This window comes from Salmo trutta, chromosome 12, assembly GCF_901001165.1.
Source record: "Salmo trutta chromosome 12, fSalTru1.1, whole genome shotgun sequence".
NCBI lineage: Eukaryota > Metazoa > Chordata > Actinopteri > Salmoniformes > Salmonidae > Salmo > Salmo trutta.
Genome location: NC_042968.1, coordinates 58,372,741 through 58,395,685, shown reverse-complemented (window position 1 = coordinate 58,395,685; position 22,945 = coordinate 58,372,741). Strand labels below are relative to the sequence as shown.

Genomic DNA, 22,945 nt, shown 5'->3' with positions numbered 1-22,945 from the left:
GGTATAATGTACATTTCATAAGTAGTCCTTTTATAAGCACTCTGGAAAAAGGGGCATTCCATCCTTTTGGCATAATGTCTGTGCTCACGTGGGCGTGGTTACTGACTGGGTAAAACTTTACATGAAAAACAATTATCTCAGTATTTAGAGGGCAAAAATCACATGTCATCTTCTCACAAATAGTTGCATATTTAATCAAAGAAGTTTTACAACATTTAGATGTAACACTGACATATACATTGAGAAAGCTCTTAAATTTAAAATGTTTCCGTTATAACGGCTATAATGATATCACCAAACAGTAAATGATCTGACATGATTGTTCTTTAAGTCCCTCCCAACCATTTCCCACATTCGTTGTGTAGACATATTGTTTCATTATCCAGTTTTGGATGTTGGAGTTTTGTAAAATCTCTCTCTGTTGTAACCCTCAGACATTCAATTCTCCATACTGCAAAGGGCCAGAGAGAGACTTTTTACAACCACTCGTTCAAGTCATCAACCGGCCCAATCCCCCCGCCCCACCCCCCACCCTTCCTCTGGTCCTCACCCAGGAGGGAAAGTCATGACAAGTGCAATAGAGATTGCATCATCTTTGGATCTGTTTGGTCGGTTTGCCAATTGGAGTGGGTCCAGGGTGTCTGGGATTATGGTGTTGATGTGAGCCTTGATCAGCCTTTCAAAGCATTTCATTGCTACAGATGTGAGTGCTATGGGGCGATAGTCATTTAGATAGGTTATCTTGGCATTCTTGTGCACAAGGACTACGGTGGTCTGCTTGAAACATGTATGTATTACAGAATGGAGAGGCTGAAAATGTCAGTGAAGAAACTTTCCAGCTGGTCTGCGTCCTGGAAATCCATCTGACCCTGTGGCCTTGTGAATGTTAACCTCTCTGGGCTAGGTGGCACCAAATCGTCCCACCTACGTAACAGCCAGTTGAATCCTGTGGCGCGATTTTCAAATACCTTAGAAATGCTATTACTTCAATTTCTCAAACATATGACTATTTTACAGCTATTTAAAGACAATACTCTCGTTAATCTAACCACACTGTCCGATTTCAAAAAGGCTTTACAACGAAAGCAAAACATTAGATTATGTCAGCAGAGTACCCAGCCAGAAATAATCAGACACCCATTTTTCAAGCTAGCATATAATGTCACAAAAACCCAGAAGACAGCTAAATGCAGCACTAACCTTTGATGATCTTCATCAGATGACACACCTAGGACATTATGTTATACAATACATGCATGTTTTGTTCAAACAAGTTCATATTTATATCAAAAAAGAGCTTTTTACATTAGCATGTGACGTTCAGAACTAGCATACCCCCCCGCAAACTTCCGGGGAATTTATTAACAATTTACTAAATTACTCACGATAAACGTTCACACAAAGCATAACAATTATTTTAAGAATTATAGATACAGAACTCCTCTATGCACTCGATATGTCCGATTTTAAAATAGCTTTTTGGTGAAAGCACATTTTGCAATATTCTAAGTACATAGCCCAGCCATCACGGGCTAGCTATTTAGACACCCAGCAAGTTTAGCCTTCACCAAAATCAGATTTACTGTAACAAAAATGTTATTACCTTTGGTGTTCTTCGTCAGAATGCACTCCCAGGACTTCTACTTCAATAACAAATGTTGGTTTGGTCCCAAATAATCCATCGTTATATCCAAACAGCGGCGTTTTGTTCGTGCGTTCTAGACACTATCCGAATGGTAAATAAGGGTCACGAGCATGGCGCAATTCGTGACAAAAAAATTCTAAATATTCCATTACCGTACTTCGAAGCATGTCAACCGCTGTTTAAAATCAATTTTTATGCAATTTATCTCGTAAAAAAGCGATAATATTCCGACCGGGAATCTGCATTACGGTAAATAGAGGGAAAAACAGAAAGACAGGGGCGGCCAGTGCACGAGCCTAAGCACTTTGTCTACTGATCGGCCACTTGCCAAAGGCGATAATGTGCTTCAGCCTGGGGCTGCAATGACGACATTCTGTTTTTTCCCGGGCTCTGAGAGCCTATGTGAGCTGTGGAAGTTTCACATTACCGCAGAGATCCTTTAATTTGGAAAGAGATGTCAAAGAAAGCCAATAAATGGTCAGACAGGCCACTTCCTGTAAAGGAATCTCTCAGGTTTTTACCTGCCATATGAGTTCTGTAATACTCACAGACACCATTCAAACAGTTTTAGAAACTTTAGGGTGTTTTCTATCCATATCTAATAAGTATATGCATATTCTAGTTACTGGGTAGGAGTGGTAACCAGATTAAATCAGGTACGTTTTTTATCCGGCGGTGTAAATACTGCCCCCTAGCCTGTTTATAGGCCTTACTTACATTGGCTACGGAAAGTGTGATAACACAGTCGTCCAGAACAGCTGGTGCCCTCATGTATAGTTCAGTGTTGCTAGCCTCTTCACTGGAACGCTTGCGGCTGGTTTCCCTTTGTAATCCATGATAGTTTGCAAGCCCTGCCACATCCACCGTGTAGTAGTACTTTACATTTTTTTATTTTACCCCCTATGTTTCTCCCAATTTCAATTATGATCTTGTCTCATCGCTGCAATTCCCCAACTAGCTCGGGAGAGGCAAAGGTCGAGTCATGCATCCTCCAAAACATGAACCGCTAAACCGCGCTCCTTAACACCTGCCCGCTTAACCCGGAAACCAGCTGCACCAATGTGTCGAAGGAAACACCGTTCAACTGACAACTGAAGTCAACCTGCAGGCACCCAGCCCACCACAAGGAGTCGCTAGAGTGTGCCGAGCCAAGTAAAGCCCCCTCCAATCAAACCCTCACTAATCCAGACGACGCTGGGCCAATTGTGCGCCACCCCATGACTCTCCCGGTCACAGCCACTTGTGACACAGCCTAGGATCGAACCCGAGCCTGTAGTGACGGGCCTTAGACTGCTGCACCACTCGGGAGACCCCAGTAGGATTATTTTAAGTGTCCCGCTCATTGAAGGCGGCAGCTCTAGCCTTTAGCTCAGTGCGGATGTTGCCTGTAATCCATGGCTTCTGGCTGGTTAGGGTATATACGTAAGGTCACTGTGAGGACAATGTCATCGACACACTTATTAATAAAGCCGGTGACTGATGTGGTAAACTCCTCAATACCATCGGATGAATCCTGGAACATATTCCAGTGTGTGCTAGAGAAACAGTCCTGTAGCTTATGCGAGTTTGTCTGTGCATTTGTGTGTGTTTGTGTGTGTGCTTATCCTCTTGACGGTCGCCTAGGATAGGGGATTTTTGAAAAAAATACGTGCCCATTTTAAACGGCCTCCTACTGAAACTCAGAAGCTAGGATATGCATATTATTGTTCAGGTTTGGATAGAAAACACTCTGAATTTTCTAAAACTGTTTGAATGGTGTCTGTAAGTATAACAGAACTCATATGGCAGTCAAAACCCTGAGACAAATTCTGACAGGAAGTGGATTCCTGATGTGTTGAATTACCTTTAAGCCTATGCCATTGAAACACACAGGGGCTTATTAATCTTTGAGCACTTCCTATGGCTTCCACTAGATGTCAACAGTCTTTACAAAGTGTTTTGAGTCTTATACTGTGAGATCTGACCGAACAAGAGCCATGGAACGGTGATGGCCGATTAGACTCTGGCGTGCGAGTTCATTTTGGGTACTCTCGTTCCAATACGTTTTAAAAGAGAACGCAATCGTCCGCCTTGAATATTATTCATATTCTGGTTAAAAAAGGCACTAATGATTTATGCTATACAACGTTTGACATGTTTGAACGAACTTAAATATTTTTTTTCCCCTCGTTCATGAAGTGAAGTCCGGCGGGCATAGATCATGTGCTAACAACACGGAGCTTTTTGGACATAAATGATGAGCTTTTTCGAACAAAACTACATTCGTTATGGACCTGGGATTCCTGGAAGTGACATCTGATGAAGAGAATCAAAGGTAATGGATTATTTACATAGTATTTTCGATTTTAGATCTCTCCAACATGGCGGTTAGTCTGTATCGCAAAGCGTATTTTTCTGGGCGCAGTGCTCAGATTATTACAAAGTGTGATTTCCCAGTAAGGTTATTTTTAAATCTGGCAAGTCGATTGCGTTCAAGAGATGTAAATCTATAATTCTTTGAATGACAATATAATATTTTACCAATGTTTTCGAATAGTAATTATTTAATTTGTTGTGCTGACTTGACTGGCGGTTATTGGAGGGAAACGATTTCCTGAACATCAACGCCATAGTAAAACGCTGTTTTTGGATATAAATATGAACTTGATAGAACTAAAAATGCATGTATTGTCTAACATAATGTCCTAGGAGTGTCATCTGATGGAGATTGTCAAAGGTTAGTGCATAATTTTAGCTGATTTTCTGGTTTTGGTGACGCCTGTCTTTGAATTGACAAAACATTACACACAGCTATTGTCAATGTACTCTCCTAACATAATCTAACTTTATGCTTTCGCCGTAAAGCCTTTTTGAAATCGGACAACGTGGTTAGATTAAGGAGATGTTATCTTTCAAAGGGTGTAAGATAGTTTTATGTTTGAAAAATTTGAATTATGACATTTAATTGGTTTCAAATTTGGCGCTCTTGATATTTCACCTGTTGTTGATAGGGTGCACCAGGGGTGGCACGCTTGCGTCCCACATAGCCCCTAGAGGTTAAATATAATTTTTTGGGGCTTTCATGGGGAGAAGCCCCGCGCACGACGGAACATTTTGAGGTGCCTTCGGAACGCGCTAACAAGAAGAAGCTATTGGACATAAATTATGAACTTTTTCGAGCAAAACTACATTTATTGGGGACCTGGGATTCCTGGAAATATTTACAATAATATACAAGAGTAGATTTGATATTCGATTGTTCCAAGATGGCGCAGACCTGTATTGCTAGCCTATTTTTCTGAGTATTGCATCCCCTTTTATTGCAAAGTGTGATTTCCCAGTAAAGTTATTTTTAAATCTGGCAATGCAGGTGCTTTCACAAGATGTTCATCTATAATTGTTTGAATGACAATATTACATTTTAAAAATGTTTTCGAATAGTAATTTAGTAAATTGTAGGGCTGCTTCACCGGATGCATTTGAGGGAAAATAGTTTCTCAACGTCACGCGCCGATGTAAAATGCTGTTTTTATATATAAATATGAACTTTATCGAACAAAAGAATGCATGTATTGTGTAACATGATGTCCTAGGAGTGTCATCTGATGAAGATTGTCAAAGGTTAGTGATGCATTTAGCTGTTTTTTGGTTATTGTGATGCATGTGGTTGGTCGGAAAATGGCTATGTGAATACTTTGACGATATACTCCTCTAACATGATCTAATGTTTTACTTTTGCTGTAAAGCCTTTTTGAAATCGGACAACGTGGTTCGATTCAGGAGAGGTGTATCTATAAAACGATATAAAATAGTCCTATATTTGAAAAAAAAAAAAAAATGAAATGTTTCTATTGTTCGGTTATGAATATGGCGAAATGATTTTACGCTGGATGTTGATCCCGCATATGGGACGGAGAACATCAAGAGGATTTATATTGCCCTGGTTTTGGTAGGGATGGTGACCCACATGGGGACACCATTCCTGTGCCTTTGGGAGGGCTTCAGGTGTGTTACTGAAGCTACAGTAACTGTGGAGGAGTTTCTGGTTGCCTCAGGAGAGAAGGTAGGCTATGAAAATGTTTCTTATGTGTCGCGGATGAATTAAGCGGTAGTGTTTTGTCATTTGGATGGTTGAGCATGGTATTCTTCTTAAAGGTATGTTTATTGAAGTTACCCCGCTTTTTTCTCCATCAACAAGGGTTACGATTTTGAAGGTACTGACTTTTATTCCCAATGAGCTATTGGACCGCGAGATATTGCGGTTTGGGAAGTTTGCAAGTTCAATTAAAATTGTCCTGCTGGATTGCAAACACCCGGCTCTGAAACAGGTTATGTAATTTAGACAGTTATCATTTAAAGTATGACAACATACTGTATATGGCTTATGCTAGTACGGGTAGTCAACAGTGTTTTGAGTGTGGGGATGTTGGCCATAGGCGGCATGCTTGCCCAAAAAAGGCAAAGGCGGAGGGCGGGACGCAGGTGGTCCTCGTAACGATGTAGAGAGAGGTGGGCCGACAGTGGTAGAGCAGCCCAGTACAAGTGTTGGGGTACAGGAGGGGTTTCAGGTGGAGCTAGTCTCCCAGGTAGTGGAGGAGATGTCCATTACGAGTGATGGGGTACAGGAGGGGGTTCAGGTGGGGCTAGTCTCACAGGCAGTGGAGGAGATGCACGGTACGAGTGATGGGGTGCAAGTGGAGAGTGTTGAGAGGGATGTGACAGAGGGGAGTCAGGGGTCTGTGGCCTCAGTTGAGGAGGGTCAGAAGAAGGATATGGACATTTCTGATATCTCTGTTGGCATGATAGCAGCTGGCATTGACTCCATTTACAATCTAGATGAGTTAAATGGGTTCCTGGACCAGACTTTTGGGAAATCTGTTAAATTGGCAGATATTTTTGATGTTGATAAGTTTGTGAGGTCAGCTGGGGTGTTACAGAAGACGGTGTGGTTAGACTAGTTGATTGTGAAGAAGCGTTTCCGGTAGTGGTAAACGTGGTAAGGTTAAGAGAAAATCAAATCAATGATGTTTACCATGCCTCATAGAGTGTTTTTTCCCATTTTGTCTGTTTTCTCTGTAGTTTCTTCTTTTTCCTTCCTCTTTTATATATGGAGGTACTAAGGGTAGATTCTCTCAATATTAACCTGTTGGAGATAGGCGGCAGTATTTGCACGGCCGGATAAAAAACGTACCCGATTTAAATCTGGTTACTACTCCTGCCCAGTAACTAGAATATGCATATAATTGTTTGATTTGGATAGAAAACACCCTAAAGTTTCTAAAACTGTTTGAATGGTGTCTGTGAGTATAACAGAACTCATTTCGCAGGCCAAAACCTGAGAAGATTCCAAACAGGAAGCGCTCTCTCTGACTATTTCTTGGCCTTCTTGATCATCTCTAACCAAAACAGGGGATCTCTGGCATAACGTGACATTTTCTAACGCTCCCATAGGCTCTCAGAAGGCGCCAGAACGATGAATGGTGACTTTGCAGGCCATGGCTGAAAAACAGTAGCGCATTTGGATAGTGGTCGATCTGAGAACAATGAGACTGAGGCCCGTGCACGAGCCGACACCATGTTTTTATTTTTTGGTCTTTGAACGAAAACAGGGTTTCCCGGTCGGAATATTATCGCTTTTTTAAGAGAAAAATTGCATAAAAATGTATTTTAAACAGCGTTTGACATGCTTCGAAGTAAGGTAATGGAATATTTTGAATTTTTTTGTCACGAAACGCGTTGGGCGCGTCACCCTTCTTTACCCTTCGGATAATGTCTTGAACGCACGAACAAACGCCGCTATTTGGATATAACTATGGATTATTTGGAACCAAACCAACATTTGTTATTGAAGTAGAATTCCTGGGAGTGCATTCTGACGAAGAACAGCAAAGGTAATCCAATTTTTCTAATAGTAATTCTGAGTTTGGTGAGTACCAGACTTGGTGGGTGTCAAAATAGCTAGCCTGTGATGGCCGGGCTACCTACTCAGAATATTGCAAAATGTGCTTTCACCGAAAAGCTATTTTAAAATCGGACATAGCGATTGCATAAAGGAGTTCTGTATCTATAATTCTTAAAATAATTGTTACGTTTTTTGTGAACGTTTATCGTAAGTAATTTGTTAAATTCACCGGACGTTTGCGGTGGGTATGCTAGTTCTGAACGTCACATGCTGTAAAAAGCTGTTTTTTTATATAAATATGAACTTGATTGAACAAAACATGCATGTATTGTATAACATAATGTCCTAGGAGTGTCATCTGATGAAGATCATCAAAGTTTAGTGCTGCATTTAGCTGTGGTTTTGGTTTTTGTGACATTATATGCTAGCTTGAAAAATGGATGTCTGATTATTTCTGGCTGGGTACTCTTCTGACATAATCTAATGTTTTGCTTTCATTGTAAAGCCTTTTTGAAATCGGACACTGTGGTTAGATTAACGAGAGTCTTGTCTTTAAAATGGTGTAAAATAGTCATATGTTTGAGAAATTGAAGTAATAGCATTTCTAAGGTATTTGAATATCGCGCCACGGGATTCCACTGGCTGTTGAGTAGAGGTTAATGGGGGAAGGGACAGGAATTATAGGGCTTGGGTATAAGAAGTAATAAAATAGAAAAAGCTTAACATAGTTTTTCTACAGGAGATAGAGAGTGATGAGACTAATGAGGTTGACTGAGTTATGTGGTCGGAGGGGCAACATATACTCAGTCATGGTACTAATTTCATTGCTGGGGTGGCAATTTTATCCTCAGGTTTAGGGGTGACTGTGGTATCTACAACAGAGATTGTCAAGGGTCAGATTTTATTGGTCAAGGCAGATGTTAGGTTTTGTTATTTTTATGTTAATGCTCCTACTGAGGGTACAGAGCATATTGCTGTATTTGATCAATAAAGGAAACCTTAAGACAGTGTGACCAAGAGGGGTGTATGGTTTTAGGGGGGGACTGGAACTGTACAGTCGATTTTACAGTTTGATTGCACTGCATAAGAATCTCACCTGCGGTCAGCTACTTGTCTGTCTGGTTTATTAACTGAGTTTGAGCTTTCAGATGTGTGGAGTGTAAGAAATGCAAAAGTTAGGCAGTACACATGGCTAAAAGTTAGTGAAGGTCGTGTCAGTGCAGCAAGGTTAACAGGTTGTCTGTATCTGAGCACTACTGTAGTAAGGTTGGAAGGTGTGGCATTACTCCTGTGGGTTTCTCTGATCACCATTTTGTTACTGTTGATATTCACTTGTCCTGTCCACGAAGGTCATCACCTTATTGGTATTTTAATTTTAAGTTGTTACTTGATGCCATGTTTTGTGAAAGTTTTTGTTGTTTTGGGAAAAATAGAGGGCTATTAAATTGAATTTTGAGTCCTTGAGACAATGGTGGGAGGTTGGGAAGGCCAAAATATGTGTGTTTTGTCAACAGTATACTGCCCTGTCTAGTACTGAAGTTAAAGAGACTATCAGGGCCCTTGAACAGGACATCAAATCTATTAAATTGAAGTTGCTCACTTAGAATGAGCCCAGACTAGTCATGAACTTACAGGATAAGAGACATGAACTGAGGTATTTTTTTACATGAAAGAGTGAAGGTTGCCTTGATTAGGTATTGTTTTGTTACCTTCAAGGATATGGATGCTCCTAGCGCTTTTTTTTAAACCTAGGGCAGTCAACATCGCAATGCAAACAGATGGTCTGCCTTCGTCTCCCTGATGGGAAAGTGACCACTGATGACGGTGAGATGCGCCAACATGCCGTGGATTTCTACACTGTCCTCTACAAGGCAAAGGATTGTGATCCTCTGTGTGCTGAACAGCAGAGAGCTGCTTTGGACTCTGAAATTACTCTGCAGGAGCTGTCCACTGCAGTTATGCAGCTCTCATCAGGCCAAGCTTCTGGCATTGATGGTTTACAATCTGACTTCAATAAGCACTTTTGGCGGTCTATTCGGGGGGATTTTTATGAAGTGGTGTGTGAATCTTTTCATGGGGGTTCCCTTCCTGTATTCTGTCAACGTGCTGTGCTTTCATTATTGCCAAAAAAGGGCGCTTTGGCAAAAAAGGGCGATTTGGCGATATTTTTTAAACTGGCGACCTGTTGCATTGCTGTGTGCAGAATATAAAATTATATCTAAGTGTCTCTCAAACAGGTCTTATTATGTACCTGACTGCTCTATTTTTGATAACTTGTTTCAAATAAGAGATGTTTTAGATACTTGTAAACTGTCTGATGTGAATGTGGGTTTGCTTTCTTTGAATCAGAAGGCTTTTGACTGTGTGGACCACCAGTACTTGTTCAAAATAATGAAAGCCTTTGGGTTTGGGGATGTTTTTTTTGTCTTGGATGAGCTTACTGTATGCTGGGGCCTTATGTATTGTGAAGGTGGGGGGTGGTTTGAGCTACCCCATCCCTGTCCATAGCGGTATTAGGCAGGGATGCCCAGTTTCAGGACAGTTATATTGTCTGGCAATTGAACCAATGTTTTTTTTAAGAGCAAGGCTTACTGGTTTCTCTGTGCGATGGGTTTATGAAGGGTTCCACGATAGCACTGTCTGCTTATGCAGATGACGTGACAGTTTTTATTACAGGGGGTGAGGATGTTAAGGTTCTCTGAAATGCTCTAAAGATGTATGAGGGGGCCTCCTCAGATAGTGTCAATTGGGAAAATAATGATTCACTGTGGACAGGTCAGCTTCAGATAGGGTCCGCTCCACGGTTACCAGGGGGGCTTCAGCGGGGCAGAGATGGGATGAAGACTTTGGGAGGTTTTCTAGGCTCAGATGTCTTTCAAGAAAATAACTGTGAGGGTGTAGTGCAGAAGGTGTGTACTAGATTGTCTAGGTGAAAATGGGTGCTACCCCATCTGTCTTATAGGGGAAGGGTGCTGGTAGCCAATAACCTAGCCACCTCTATCCTGTGGCACAGACTTTATAGTCACCAGGGGGCCTGATACAAGAGCTTCAGAGGACCCTTGTCAATTTCTTCTGTTCTGGACAACATTGGATTAAAGCTGCAGCCCTATACCTGCCACTGAACAAGGGTGGGTAAGGCCTGGTGGACATTTCTTCTAGGATCATGGCTTTCTGGCTTCAAGCAGCCCAGACACCGCTGTACTGTGACGGTTCCAGTTGGATTGATACAGCCTACAAATTGATGAGGAGAGTGGGCTGTTTGGGCTTAGACAAGCACATTTTCCTCTTAAAGCTAGAGGGGGGATTTGTCTGGCCTGACTACATTCATAGAGTCTGTTATGTAGGCTTAGAGAGTTTTCGACATGTCCCATAAGGCCGGCACGCCACCGGGATGTGGCTTTTTGAAGAGCCTCTGTTTTATAACACTATCATCCAGTCCCGTGCTATGGGTTCAGCCAGCCTACGTTCATGCCTGTTAGGTGTGGGGTGAACCAAGCTGGGTCATCTGATGCGGAGCAGGAGCAGATTTTTGTTGGAGGAGCTGGGAGAAAGAGCGGGGATCTCTCCTACTGAGGAAGGCCATAGCTGAGGTCTTCAATTCCTTGCCAGTACTTAATCGGCAGTATGCGACTGATACTTACATCTCTGATTGGTGGACGGAGGGTCTGGATTATGTGTTCCCTGCGCTGAATGTTAGTGCTGTGGCGGGAGCATTAGAGGAGAACATGGGGATGCTGCTTTCCTTCAATACTCCGGAGCTGGGGGAGTTAAAGCCGGTGGGAAAGAAGGCAATGTACACAATATGTGTAAAAGTGTCCCATGCTTCTTCCCTGGAAGGGGTAAAATCGACGAGGTGGGCGGGTGTGGGCGGGTGTGGTCCAGACGCCTCCCTGAAAGGCTGTTAGTGGTCTTTATATAAACCGCCTATAGATAAGAGGACAGCTGACCTCCAATGGAGGATAATACATGGAGCTATAGCCACCAATGTGCATCTGGTACACTTGGATCCTACTGTTGGGGAGGGGTGTCCATTCTGTGTTGAGTCTGAAACTCTGGCTCATATTTTTTTTACAGTGTCCCAGGTTGGTCAGGATGTTTGACCTTATCACTAGTTTGTTCTCAGCTCTGGGAGAGCTTTTCTCTTCCCAACTGTTTAAATATGGACCAAAGTACAGGTTTAGTTAAAGAGGTGTAGTTCTCTCACTTAACTTTGTGTCAGGGGCAGCTAAATTAGCAATGTGGAAGACACGAAAGAATAGTATTCAGGGACAGGGATCTGTGGACGTGGTGGGCATGCTGGAGGGGATGTTGGCAGCGATACTGAGGGATGAGTTTGCCTATTACAAACTGGTTAATAACATAGGGCTGTTTATGAGGATATGGGGAATTCAGAGGTTGTTGTGTTTAGTTACTGTGGAGGAAGATTTGGTGTTGTGTTTTTAAACCTTGTGTGGTGTTTGGGTCTGTGGGACCCATTTTCAATGTTTACTAAAAGAAAAATGATACAATTAATTATTTTTCCGACCTGAGACTAATTGGTCTTGGCTCATTTTCTGAAAAGAACATGTAAAATAAAAAATGTCATTGAGTGAACACTGTGCACCCCCCTACACATTTATATTACATATGTGGTGTTCGGGTTCCCTGGACCCAAGGGTAACAAAAGTGTGGAAAAGCGTATGTGAAGGTGAAAACAAGTATAAATGAAAACTTTGTCTTCCTCCTCCCTGGGTCTGATGTTTCAACATAGCACTAAGAACCTGTCTGTCTCCCTGCCTGTCTGCCTGTCTCCCGCTTTTATCGCACTCTTTACCCTTTGTAGTGTGTGAAACTACACAATGTCTTGCGGGGACCCGCACAATGTTATTACAATGCATTATTAGGAAACATTATTTTGATACATTGTAAAAACTCCAGTGTTTTCCAGCACTCTACCCCAGCCAGGTGCAAATTGGTGGAGGGACACAACAAATAAATAGCTTTGCATGTGTGTCTCCTTCCCACAATCAGTCAGTATTGATAAAATAATTTCTGCTCAGAGGGCCTTAGACATTTTGTTTGCAGAGAGAGAAGTTAGTGTGGAAGGAGCGTCTTCCACTTTGGAAGATGAAGAATTTTCAGAACATGAGGATCATGTCTCTGTCAGTTCGGATGGTGGTTACTCATGTGCAGGACATAAAGCCTTCTTTTGAACTGATCATCCCAGACACCATCCAGAAAATCATTCTGGACTGCACTAATTTGGAGGGAAGGCATGTTTTGGAGAGGGATGGAAGGAGATGGACCAAAGTCATTTACATGCATATTTTGGGGTTCTTATCCTTGATGGTGTTTTCAGATCCAATGGGGAATTCACCGAATCTCTTTGGGAGACAGAAACTGGAAGATAACTTGTCTGTGCAACAATGTCTCTGGAAAACTTCCACATTATTTCCAGGATTATCCGCTTCGATAACCGAGACACTAGACCAGCTAGGCAGCAGAGAGACAAGCTAACTGCAATCAGGTCAGTGTGGGACAAGTGGGTGCACCGCCTTCACTTGTTTTACAACCCTGGGCCAAACGTTACTGTTGATGAGCAGCTTATGCCATTTAAGGGACCGCTGCCCCTTCAGGCAGTACACACCGTCTTAAATATGGAATCAAGATCTGGGATGCCTGTGATACTGCTTCATTTTTGTGTGGAACTTGTAAGTGTATACGGGGAAACCAGATGGAAGAGCCCCTGAGAAGAACCAAGGGATGCTGGTTGTCCTAGATGTGACACCGGGACACCGTGGCCACAATATCACATGCGGTAACTTTTTTACTTTGCACAAGCTGGGACAGGAGCTCGTCAAGAGGAAGCTGACTATGGTAGGAACAGTATGAAAAAACAAGCCAGAGTTCCCACCTCAGTTGTTGAATACACGGAACAGGCCTGTCAATTTTGTTTGTGTTCACGGCCGACACATCCCTTGTGTCCTACGTGCCAAAGAAAAGCAAAAATGTGGTACTCATGAGTACGCTGCATAGGGATGGGAGAATCTGTGGCCATGATCATCAAAAAACAGAAATCATAAAGGATTACAATGCCACAAAAGGAGGGGTGGACAGTTTAGACAAGCTGGTGACTGGCTACAGCTGCAAAAGAAAAACCCTATGCTGGCCACTTGTGATATTCTTCAACATCTTAGCGTACAACGCGTTTATCATCTGGATGGCGTTGACTGGGTCATAGGCTGGTGGCTAGATGACGGGCTCCATCCGCAGGAGATACAGCAGAGATATCTCTCTCTCTCTCTCTCTCACACACACACACACACACACACACACACACACACACATACATACAACACACACACACACACAGTGAGGGATAAAAGTATTTGATCCCTGCTGATTTGTACGTTTGCCCACTGACAAAGAAATGATCAGTCTATAATTGTAATGGTAGGTTTATCTGAACAGTGAGAGACAGAATAACAACAAAAAATCCAGAAAAACGCATGTCAAAAATGTTATAAATTGATTTGCATTTTAATAAGGGAAACAAGTATTTTACCCCTCTGCAAAACATGATTTAGTACTTGGGTGGCAAAACCCTTGTTGGCAATCATAGAGGTCAGACGTTTCTTGTAGTTGGCCATCAGGTTTGCACACATCTCAGAAGGGATTTTGTCCCGCTCCTCTTTGCAGATCTTCCCCAAGTCATTAAGGTTTCGAGGCTGACGTTTGGCAACTCGAACCTTCAGCTCCCTCCACAGATTTTCTATGGGATTAATGTCTGGAGACTGGCTAGGCCACTCCAGGACCTTAATGTGCTTCTTCTTGAGCCACTCCTTTGTTGCCTTGGCCGTGTGTTTTGGGTCATTGTCATGCTGGAATACCCATCCACGACCCATTTTCAATGCCCTGGCTGAGGGAAGGAGGTTCTCACCCAAGATTTGACGGTACATGGCCCCGTCCATCGTCCCTTTGATGCGGTGAAGTTGTCTTGTCCCCTTAGCAGAAAAACACCCCCCAAAGCGTAATGTTTCCACCTCCATGTTTGACGGTGGGGATGGTGTTCTTGGGGTCATAGGCAGCATTCCTCCTCCTCCAAACACGGTGAGTTGAGTTGATGCCAAAGAGCTCCATTTTGGACTCATCTGACCACAACACTTTCACCTAGTTGTCCTCTGAATCATTCAGATGTTCATTGGCAAACTTCAGAAGGGCATGCATATGTGCTTTCTTGAACAGGGGGACCTTGCGGGAGCTTTAGGATTTCAGTTCTTCACGGCATAGTGTGTTACCAATTGTTTTCTTGGTGACTATGGTCTCAGCTGCCTTGAGATCATTGACAAGATCCTCCCGTGTAGTTCTGGGCTGATTCCTCACTGTTCTCATGATCATTGCAACTCCACAAGGTGAGATCTTGCATGGAGCCCCAGGCCGAGGGAGATTGACAGTTCTTTTGTGTTTCTTCCATTTGCGAATAATCGCACCAACTGTTGTCACCTTCTCACCAAGCTGCTTGGCAATGGTCTTGTAGCCCATTCCAGCCTTGTGTAGGTCTACAATCTTGTCCCTGACATCCTTGGAGAGCTCTTTGGTCTTGGCCATGGTGGAGAGTTTGGAATCTGATTAATTGATTGCTTCTGTGGACAGGTGTCTTTTATACAGGTAACAAGCTGAGATTAGGAGCACTCCCTTTAAGAGTGTGCTCCTAATCTCAGCTCGTTACCTGAATAAAAGACACCTGGGAGACAGAAATCTTTCTGATTGAGAGGGAGTGAAATACTTATTTCCCTCATTAAAATGCAAATCAATTTATATATATTTTTTGTTGTTATTCTGTCTCTCACTGTTCAAATAAACCTACCATTAAAATTATAGACTGATCATTTCTTTGTCAGTGGGCAAACGTTCAAAATCAGCAGGAGATCAAATACTTTTTTCCCTCACTGTACATACATACATACATACATACATACATACATACATACATACATACATACATACATACATACATACATACATACATACCCACAGATATCCACAAACACATTAATATTCTGTACCTCCCCACATGCACTCATGTGGGGTGGTACAGCAACACAATCTAAATCCATGGTTAATTGAGGTATTTCTTTAGAGCCAGGGTTTGCCACCTGTTCTGCTCCATGCGCAAATGTGACATTTAATATGTGATAATCCCCTGAATGCGATCACCATGGTGATGGAGACACTGACGAGGCGAGGCTGTCGTCGTGAAGGAGCCCTAATCCTCCTTGTAGATGAGCACCTCAGTTCTCATCCTCTCCTCAGAGAGAGAGGGTAGATGGGGAGAGGTGGTTCAAGGGAGAGAGAGAGAAAGGGGGAGGGGGTGGGGAGGTGGAGGGAGAGAAAGAGGGGGAGAAAGAGAGAAAGAGAGAGAGAGCAAGAGAGCGGGGGAGAGAGAGGGAGGGTGAAAGAGAGAGGGGAAAAGGGGGAATAAAACATGAAGGAAGAGAAAGACAGACAGAAACAGAAAGAATAAGCATAGACAGGCCGAGACAGGGAGGGTGAAAGCCAGAAAGAGAGAAAGTGCCACAGCCATATCGTGACAACACAAATAAAATCAAATCCAATTGTATTTTATTAACACTTGAGCCGTGCTGTGCTGTTCTCCACAACTACTGACAGTAAAATGCTTAAGTCATCCTATCCCCTCTTCTCTCAATGAGAACACTTCAAATCTCCATCTGTGACAATGCATGGAATAAGAACTCGGGTGAACCATGATCATTTGATGACTAACCGTGCCTGAGACCTGAAGACTCTAGTTAAGCTTTAGAACTACATTAGACCCAAGTCAGCCTAGTCTTCAGAGATACATTAGACTCAATTTTGAATAGGCTTTAGAGCTACAGACGACATCCCTAGCCGCGTCCTCAGAGCATGCACAGACCAGCTGGCTGGTGTGTTTACGGACATATTCAATCAATGCCTATCCCAGTATGTTGTCCCCACATGCTTCAAGATGGCCACCATTGTTCCTGTTCCCAAGAAAGCTAAGGTAACTGAACTAAATTACTATTGCCCCGTTGCACTCACTTCTGTCATCATGAAGTGCTTTGAGAGACTAGTCAAGGAGCATATCATTTCCACCCTACCTGATACCCTAGACCCACTCCGATTTGATACCGCCCCAATAGGTCCACGGGTGATGCAATCGCCATCACACTGCTCACTGCCCTATCCCATCTGGACAAGAGGAATAACTATGTAAGAATGCTGTTCTTGATTACAGCTCAGCATTTAATACCATAGTACCCTCCAAACTCGTCATTAAGCTCGAGACCCTGGGTCTCGACCCCGCCCTGTGCAACTGCGTCCTGAACTTTCTGACCGGCCAACCCCCAGGTGGTGAAGGTAGGAAACAACATCTCCACACCGCTGATCCTCAACACTGGGGACTGACAAGGGTGCGTTCTCAGCCCTCTCCTGTACTCCCTGTTCACTCATGACTACTTGGCCACGCACGCTTACAACTCAATCATCAAGTTTGCAGACGACACTACAGTGGCTGGCTTGATTACCAACAACGACGAGACGGCATACAGGGAGGAGGTGAGGGCCCTCGGAGTGTGGTGTCAGGAAAGTAACCTTTAACTCAACGTCAACAAAACAAAGGAGATGATCGTGGACTTCAGGAAACACCAGAGGGAGCAACCCTCCATCCACATCGACGGGACAGTAGTGGAGAAGGTGGAAAGATTTAAGTTCCTCAGTGTAAACATCACGGACAAACTGACATTGTCCAACCACACAGACAGCATGGTGAAGAAGGCCCAACAGCACTCCTTCAACCTCAGAAGGCTGAAGAAATTTGGCTTGTCCACCTAAAACACTCACAAACTTTTACAGATGCACAATCGAGAGCATCCTGTCGGGCTGTATCACCGCCTGGTACGGCAACTGCACCGCCCTCAACTAAAAGGCTCTCCAGAGGGTAGTGCGGTCTGCACAACGCATCACTGGGGGCAAACTACCTGCCCTCCAGGACAACTACAGCACCCGATGTCACAGGAAGGCCAAAAAGATCATCAAGGACAACAACCACCCCAGCCACTGCCGGTTCAACCTGCTATCATCCTGAAGGAGAGGTCAGTACAGGTGCATCAAAGCTGGGACCGAGAGACTGAAAAATAGCTTATATCTCAAGGCCATCAGACTGTTAAACAGCCATCACTAACATAGAGAGGTTGCTGTCAACATACAGACTCAAATTTCTGGCCACTTTAATAAAGACATTTAATCCAAGTAAATATTCCCTGTCTTATGTCAGTTAGGATCACCACTTTATTTTAAGAATGTGAAATGTTAGAATAATAGAAGAGAGAATGATTTATTTCAGCTTTTATTTCTTTCATCACATTCCCAGTGGGTCAGAAGTTTACATACAATCAATTAGTATTTGGTAGCATTGCCTATAAATTGTTTAACTTGGGTCAAACATTACGGGTAGCCTTCCACAAGCTTCCCACAATAAGTTGGGTGAATTCTGGCCCATTACATCTTACAGAGCTGGTGTAACTGAGTCAGGTTTGTAGGCCTTCTTGCTCGCACACAATTTTTCAGTTCTGCCCACAAATGTTCTATAGGATTGAGGTCAGGGCTTTGTGATGGCCACTCCAATTCCTTGACTTTGTTGTCCTTATGCCATTTTGCCACAACTTTGGAAGTATGCTTGGGGTCATTGTACATTTGGAAGACCCATTTGCGACCAAGCTTTAACTTCCTGACTGATGTCTTGAGATGTTGCTTCAATATATCCACATAATTTTCCATCCTCGTGATGCCATCTATTTTGGGACGTGCACCAGTCCCTCCTGCAGCAAAGCACCCCCACAACATGATGCTGCCACCCTCCGCTTGCAAGCATCCCCCTTTTTCCACCAAACATAACGATGGTCATTATGGCCAAGCAGTTCTATTTTTGTTTCATCAAACCAGAGGACATTACTCCAAAAAGTATGATCTTTGTCCCCATGTGCAGTTGCAAAGCGTAGTCTGGCTTTTTTATGGCGGTTTTGGAGCAGTGGCTTCATCCTTTCTGAGCGGCCTTTCAGGTTATGTTGATATAGGACTCGTTTTACTGTGGATATATAGACTTTTGTACATGTTTCCTCCAGCATCTTCACAAGGTCCTTTGCTGTTGTTCTGGGATTGATTTGCATTTTTCGCACCAAAGCACGTTCATCTCTAGGAGACAGAACGCGTCTCCTTCCTGAGCAGTATGAAGGCTGCATGGTCCCATGGTGTTTATACTTGTGTACTATTGTTTGTACAGATGAACATTGTACCTTCAGGCATTTGTAAACTGCTCCCAAGGATGAACCAGACTTGTGGAGGTCTACAATTTTTTTCTGAGGTCTTGGCTGATTTCTTTTGATTTTCCCATGATGTCAAGCAAAGAGGCACTGAGTTTGAAGGTAGGCCTTGAAATACATCCACAGGTACACCTCCAATTGACTCAAATGATGTAAATTAGCCTATCAGAAACTTCTAAAGCCATGAAATCTTTTTCTGGAATTTTCCAAGCTCTTTAAAGGTACAGTCAACTTAGTGTATGTAAACTTCTGACTCACTGTAATTGTGATACAGTGAATTATAAGTGAAATGATCTGTCTGTAAACAATTGTTGGAAAAATTACTTGTGTCATGCACAAAGTAGATGTCCTAACCAACTTGCCAAAACTATAGTTTGTTATTAACAACAAATTTGTGGAGTGGTTGAAAAATGAGTTTTAATGACTCCAACCTAAGTGTATGTAAACTTCCGACTTCAAATGTATCACTAGTCACCTAAAATAACGCCACTTTAATAATGTTTACATATCCTACATCACTCATCTCATATGTATATACTGTTCTATACCATCTACTGCATCTTGCCTATGCCTATCATTTGTCACTTTAAATAACGTCACTTTATTATTGATTACGTATCCTACATCACTCATCTCATATGTATATACTGCTATATACCATCTACTGCATCTTGCCTATGCCGCACGGCCATCGCTCATCCATATATTTATATGTAGTTATTTTTATTCATCCCTCACATTTGTGTGTATAAGGTAATTGTTGTGAATTTGTTAGATTACTTGTTAGATATTACTGCATTGTTGGAACTAGAAGCACAACCATTTCGCTACACTCACATTAACATGTGCCAACCATGTGTATGTGACCAATTAAATGTCATTTGATTTACATTAGACCCAAGTCAGCATTGGCTTCTCGGAAAGACACACATACATTGAGCATCAGTGGAGCAGCTATTTTGGGGGGTTAAGTGCCTTCTGAAGTGCACAACGGCAGGCGATGGCATCTAGGATTTGATACCAGCCACCCTCCAAGTTGCCAGCTCACTTCCCGCCTGATCTTTCCAGTCAGACCCGTGATTCAAACTGTCAACATTCATGCTTGCTCGCCTTTCTAACCGCTAGGCTACTTGTCACACGACAAGTCACAAGTTACATTAGAGGACTTTCATCTTTCCACAAACACATTTCACCACTTAAAATTTTTTATATAACTGCAATTCTGAATATAAGATAATTCATCATTATTTTAGGATTTGCTTGCATGTTAAAAAATGCACTCTAACACATAGTTTTGTGTCAGGTTCACAGTGGGGTGCTACAGCGTGTAGAATGTTAACGTTGGGCAGGTTGGGTTACAATATTAGAAGTTTGAGGTGTAAGAGAGTAATCGGGTGGGTCTAGTAGCCTGCATGTGTGTTTGTGTTATAGGTGTGTGTGTGAGAGAGGTAAGGTGTGTGGGCGCTCTTACCTTGGTGGGTGAGGGGGTCTCTCTGACTGTGTCTGAGTCTGACCAGCGGTGTTTGATCTGGGAGGAGCTGGGTACACACTCACAGAATGTCTGCATGGAACAAACAAACAAACCGTTGTTGTTGTGTTTGTCGGTGTTGTTTCGATCTGCCGATATTACAGTACGCTTTCAGCTCTAACACAAAAAAAGGCCAACGATTGGAACGCAAATGCAAGGTCTATAACCTCTACAAAAGCTCAATTATTGAAAATGAAGCACCAAAATCATGCTATTGTTAAATGATACAGTAACAACACACATATAAAGAATAAACCCATGACAGTACAGACAGACACACACAGAACAACAGAAAAGAGACATTTAGTACATAACAGGAGGAGAACTGAGGAAGGATATCAGCAATAACTTTGTCTGTCCCAACAAAGATTTAATGTTCCTTCTAAGTCACTGCTGAGTGTGTCTTTAACTTCTCTGCAAAAGGTTACTGTGTGTGTGTGTGTGTGTGTGTGTGTGTGTGTGTGTGTGTGTGTGTGTGTGTGTGTGTGTGTATTCGTGCGTGCATGTCCGGTGTGTGTGTGTGTGTCTGTGTATTCGTGCGTGCGTGTCTGGTGTGTGTGAGTGTATGTGCATGTGTGCGCGTGTGTGTGTGTGTGTGTGTGTGTGTGTGTGTGTGTGTGTGTGTGTGTGTGTGTGTGTGTGTGTGCGCACGCTTGTGTGCTGCAGAAAGTTTAATGTAATTATGCTAGGGCTATGTCCTAGCTGATGGCGTTGTAACTGCTTTAGGAGAGTACATGCTGTCCCTGACCTTCTACACACACCATTGACCTGACCAATTAGCCTAGAACCATAAAACACACACACTTTCAGGACAAAGCTCAGTCCACCCAACTAACACAATGCTGGTACAGACAGCGGATCCCTTACGGAAAAACCACATGAATTTCACGTGAACACATGTGAACACGTGATCTTGTGTGATCTCATGTGATTTAACGTGTAGTTAATGTAATAATGTGACAACATGTGAAGTAACATGTGTTAACATAAAACTACATGTGGCAACGTGAGCAAATGTGAGAGCATGATCTCATGTAAAATTCATGTGAAATACATATGACAACATCGGGATGCAAAATTTCAACATGTGATAACATGAAATTGCACGTGACAACATTTGAGCACGTGAAAACCTAGGAGTCAAATGTAATTTCGGATATTTTACTTTGAATGTCATCATTTACATTAATTCAACTTAAAAATGTTGAGGTCCCCTGCAGGTTTTGTCTAGGTACTGTCATGACGTTGGCCTGTGGGTAAGGTTTATGACCCCCCCATAAATACCTTCTCCTTTCCCCTCTCTCTCTGACCCTACTGAAGGACTGGAATAGCCTGTGTTAAATATAGAGAGTCTGGGAACATCAAACAAATGGGGAAAGGAACCATCTTTTGTTAATAAAACCAGTTGGAAATATGCTTGATAACGTAATGAGTATGTATGTCAGTTCATTGTTATCTGAGACATTATGATTGATGGCAGGACAACATAAACTGTACCGGAGAAAGTATACACCCTCTAGTTATCAGAGTCACATGGAATTGTTATGCAATTGAAATGTTTGATATTGAAATTGTTTGTTAGGAGATTAAATGTAATTTTAGCTTCCAAATGAGAGAATTGGGTTTTCATAGGGAAAGTGCCCTGCCGATCAGTGGCCAACCCTGTGAAGAGACATGGGGTTATAAACGATGAAACCCCTCCTTTCCCCTCTCCACTATATAAGTCTTTGACGAAAAGACATTCCGTGTTCCAGTACGGGAGGACTGCAGCCTCTACGTTATAAGGACAGACACATATCAAGAACAGAACTAAGCCAACCTCGGCGTGAGCTATGGTATGAACTGGTATGAACTTTGAGCTTATTCACTACAGAAGTGATACTTCCTAGCCGTTGAGTTAGCCGCTGCTAACGTGGGCTAGGAAAGGACGGACGACGGATCCAGTCTAACAACCAGACGAAGATACCACCACCATTGACATTCTTCCACTACACAACAGGAAGATCTGTTGGCCAACCACGGCCAGCATCTACGACCAATCTACCGAAGCGCAGCTCAGAGTAAATATTTATTGCATTTTCCTTTTCCAAATGGGCGGTAATTTAGAATGCATAAGATAATGTATTTACGATAGCATAGCTGCTGTTTCTGTGTTCCTAAATCTTCCCGCTCTTTCATTCAAGCCCAACCCCCTTTTCCTTTGTGTAACCAGCCATGATACAGGCTCCGTTCACCAGGGCGAATTCTGTATGACATCATATGAATTCTGTGTATTTGTAATTCTGTGTGATTAGTTAGGTATTTAGTAAATAAATAATTAAACCCAATTTTGTATTGCTGATTCAACTTGTCAGCCAGGGTTCGTGAAGATAACCAAGAATTTATAACTTTCATGATGAGATTGAAAATAAGATAAGATTGACTGCTATCGATGTAAAATATTACTAAGTATTTTAAGAGTTTATTCAGAAGATAACAGCTCTATAAACGTTCTTCTGTGGTGCCCCGACTTTCTAGTTAATTACATTTACATGATTAGCTTAATCAGGTAA

At 42.6% G+C, this 22,945-nt stretch overlaps 1 protein-coding gene across 3 annotated transcripts in view; it reads right to left on the bottom strand.

Moving 5' to 3' along the window:
• LOC115203860 (fibrinogen C domain-containing protein 1-like) overlaps nt 1–22,945 on the bottom strand; it is a 241,642-nt gene that overhangs the window by 155,485 nt on the left and 63,212 nt on the right. Inside the window, exon 2 of one of the 3 annotated variants that reach the window (XM_029768909.1) lies at nt 20,337–20,426. The exons of the other annotated variants lie outside the window; for them this stretch is intronic. Within the exon in view, the coding sequence (XP_029624769.1) occupies nt 20,337–20,426 (90 nt within the window). The remainder of the gene's footprint in view (nt 1–20,336; nt 20,427–22,945) is intronic. 3 annotated transcript variants of the gene reach the window in all.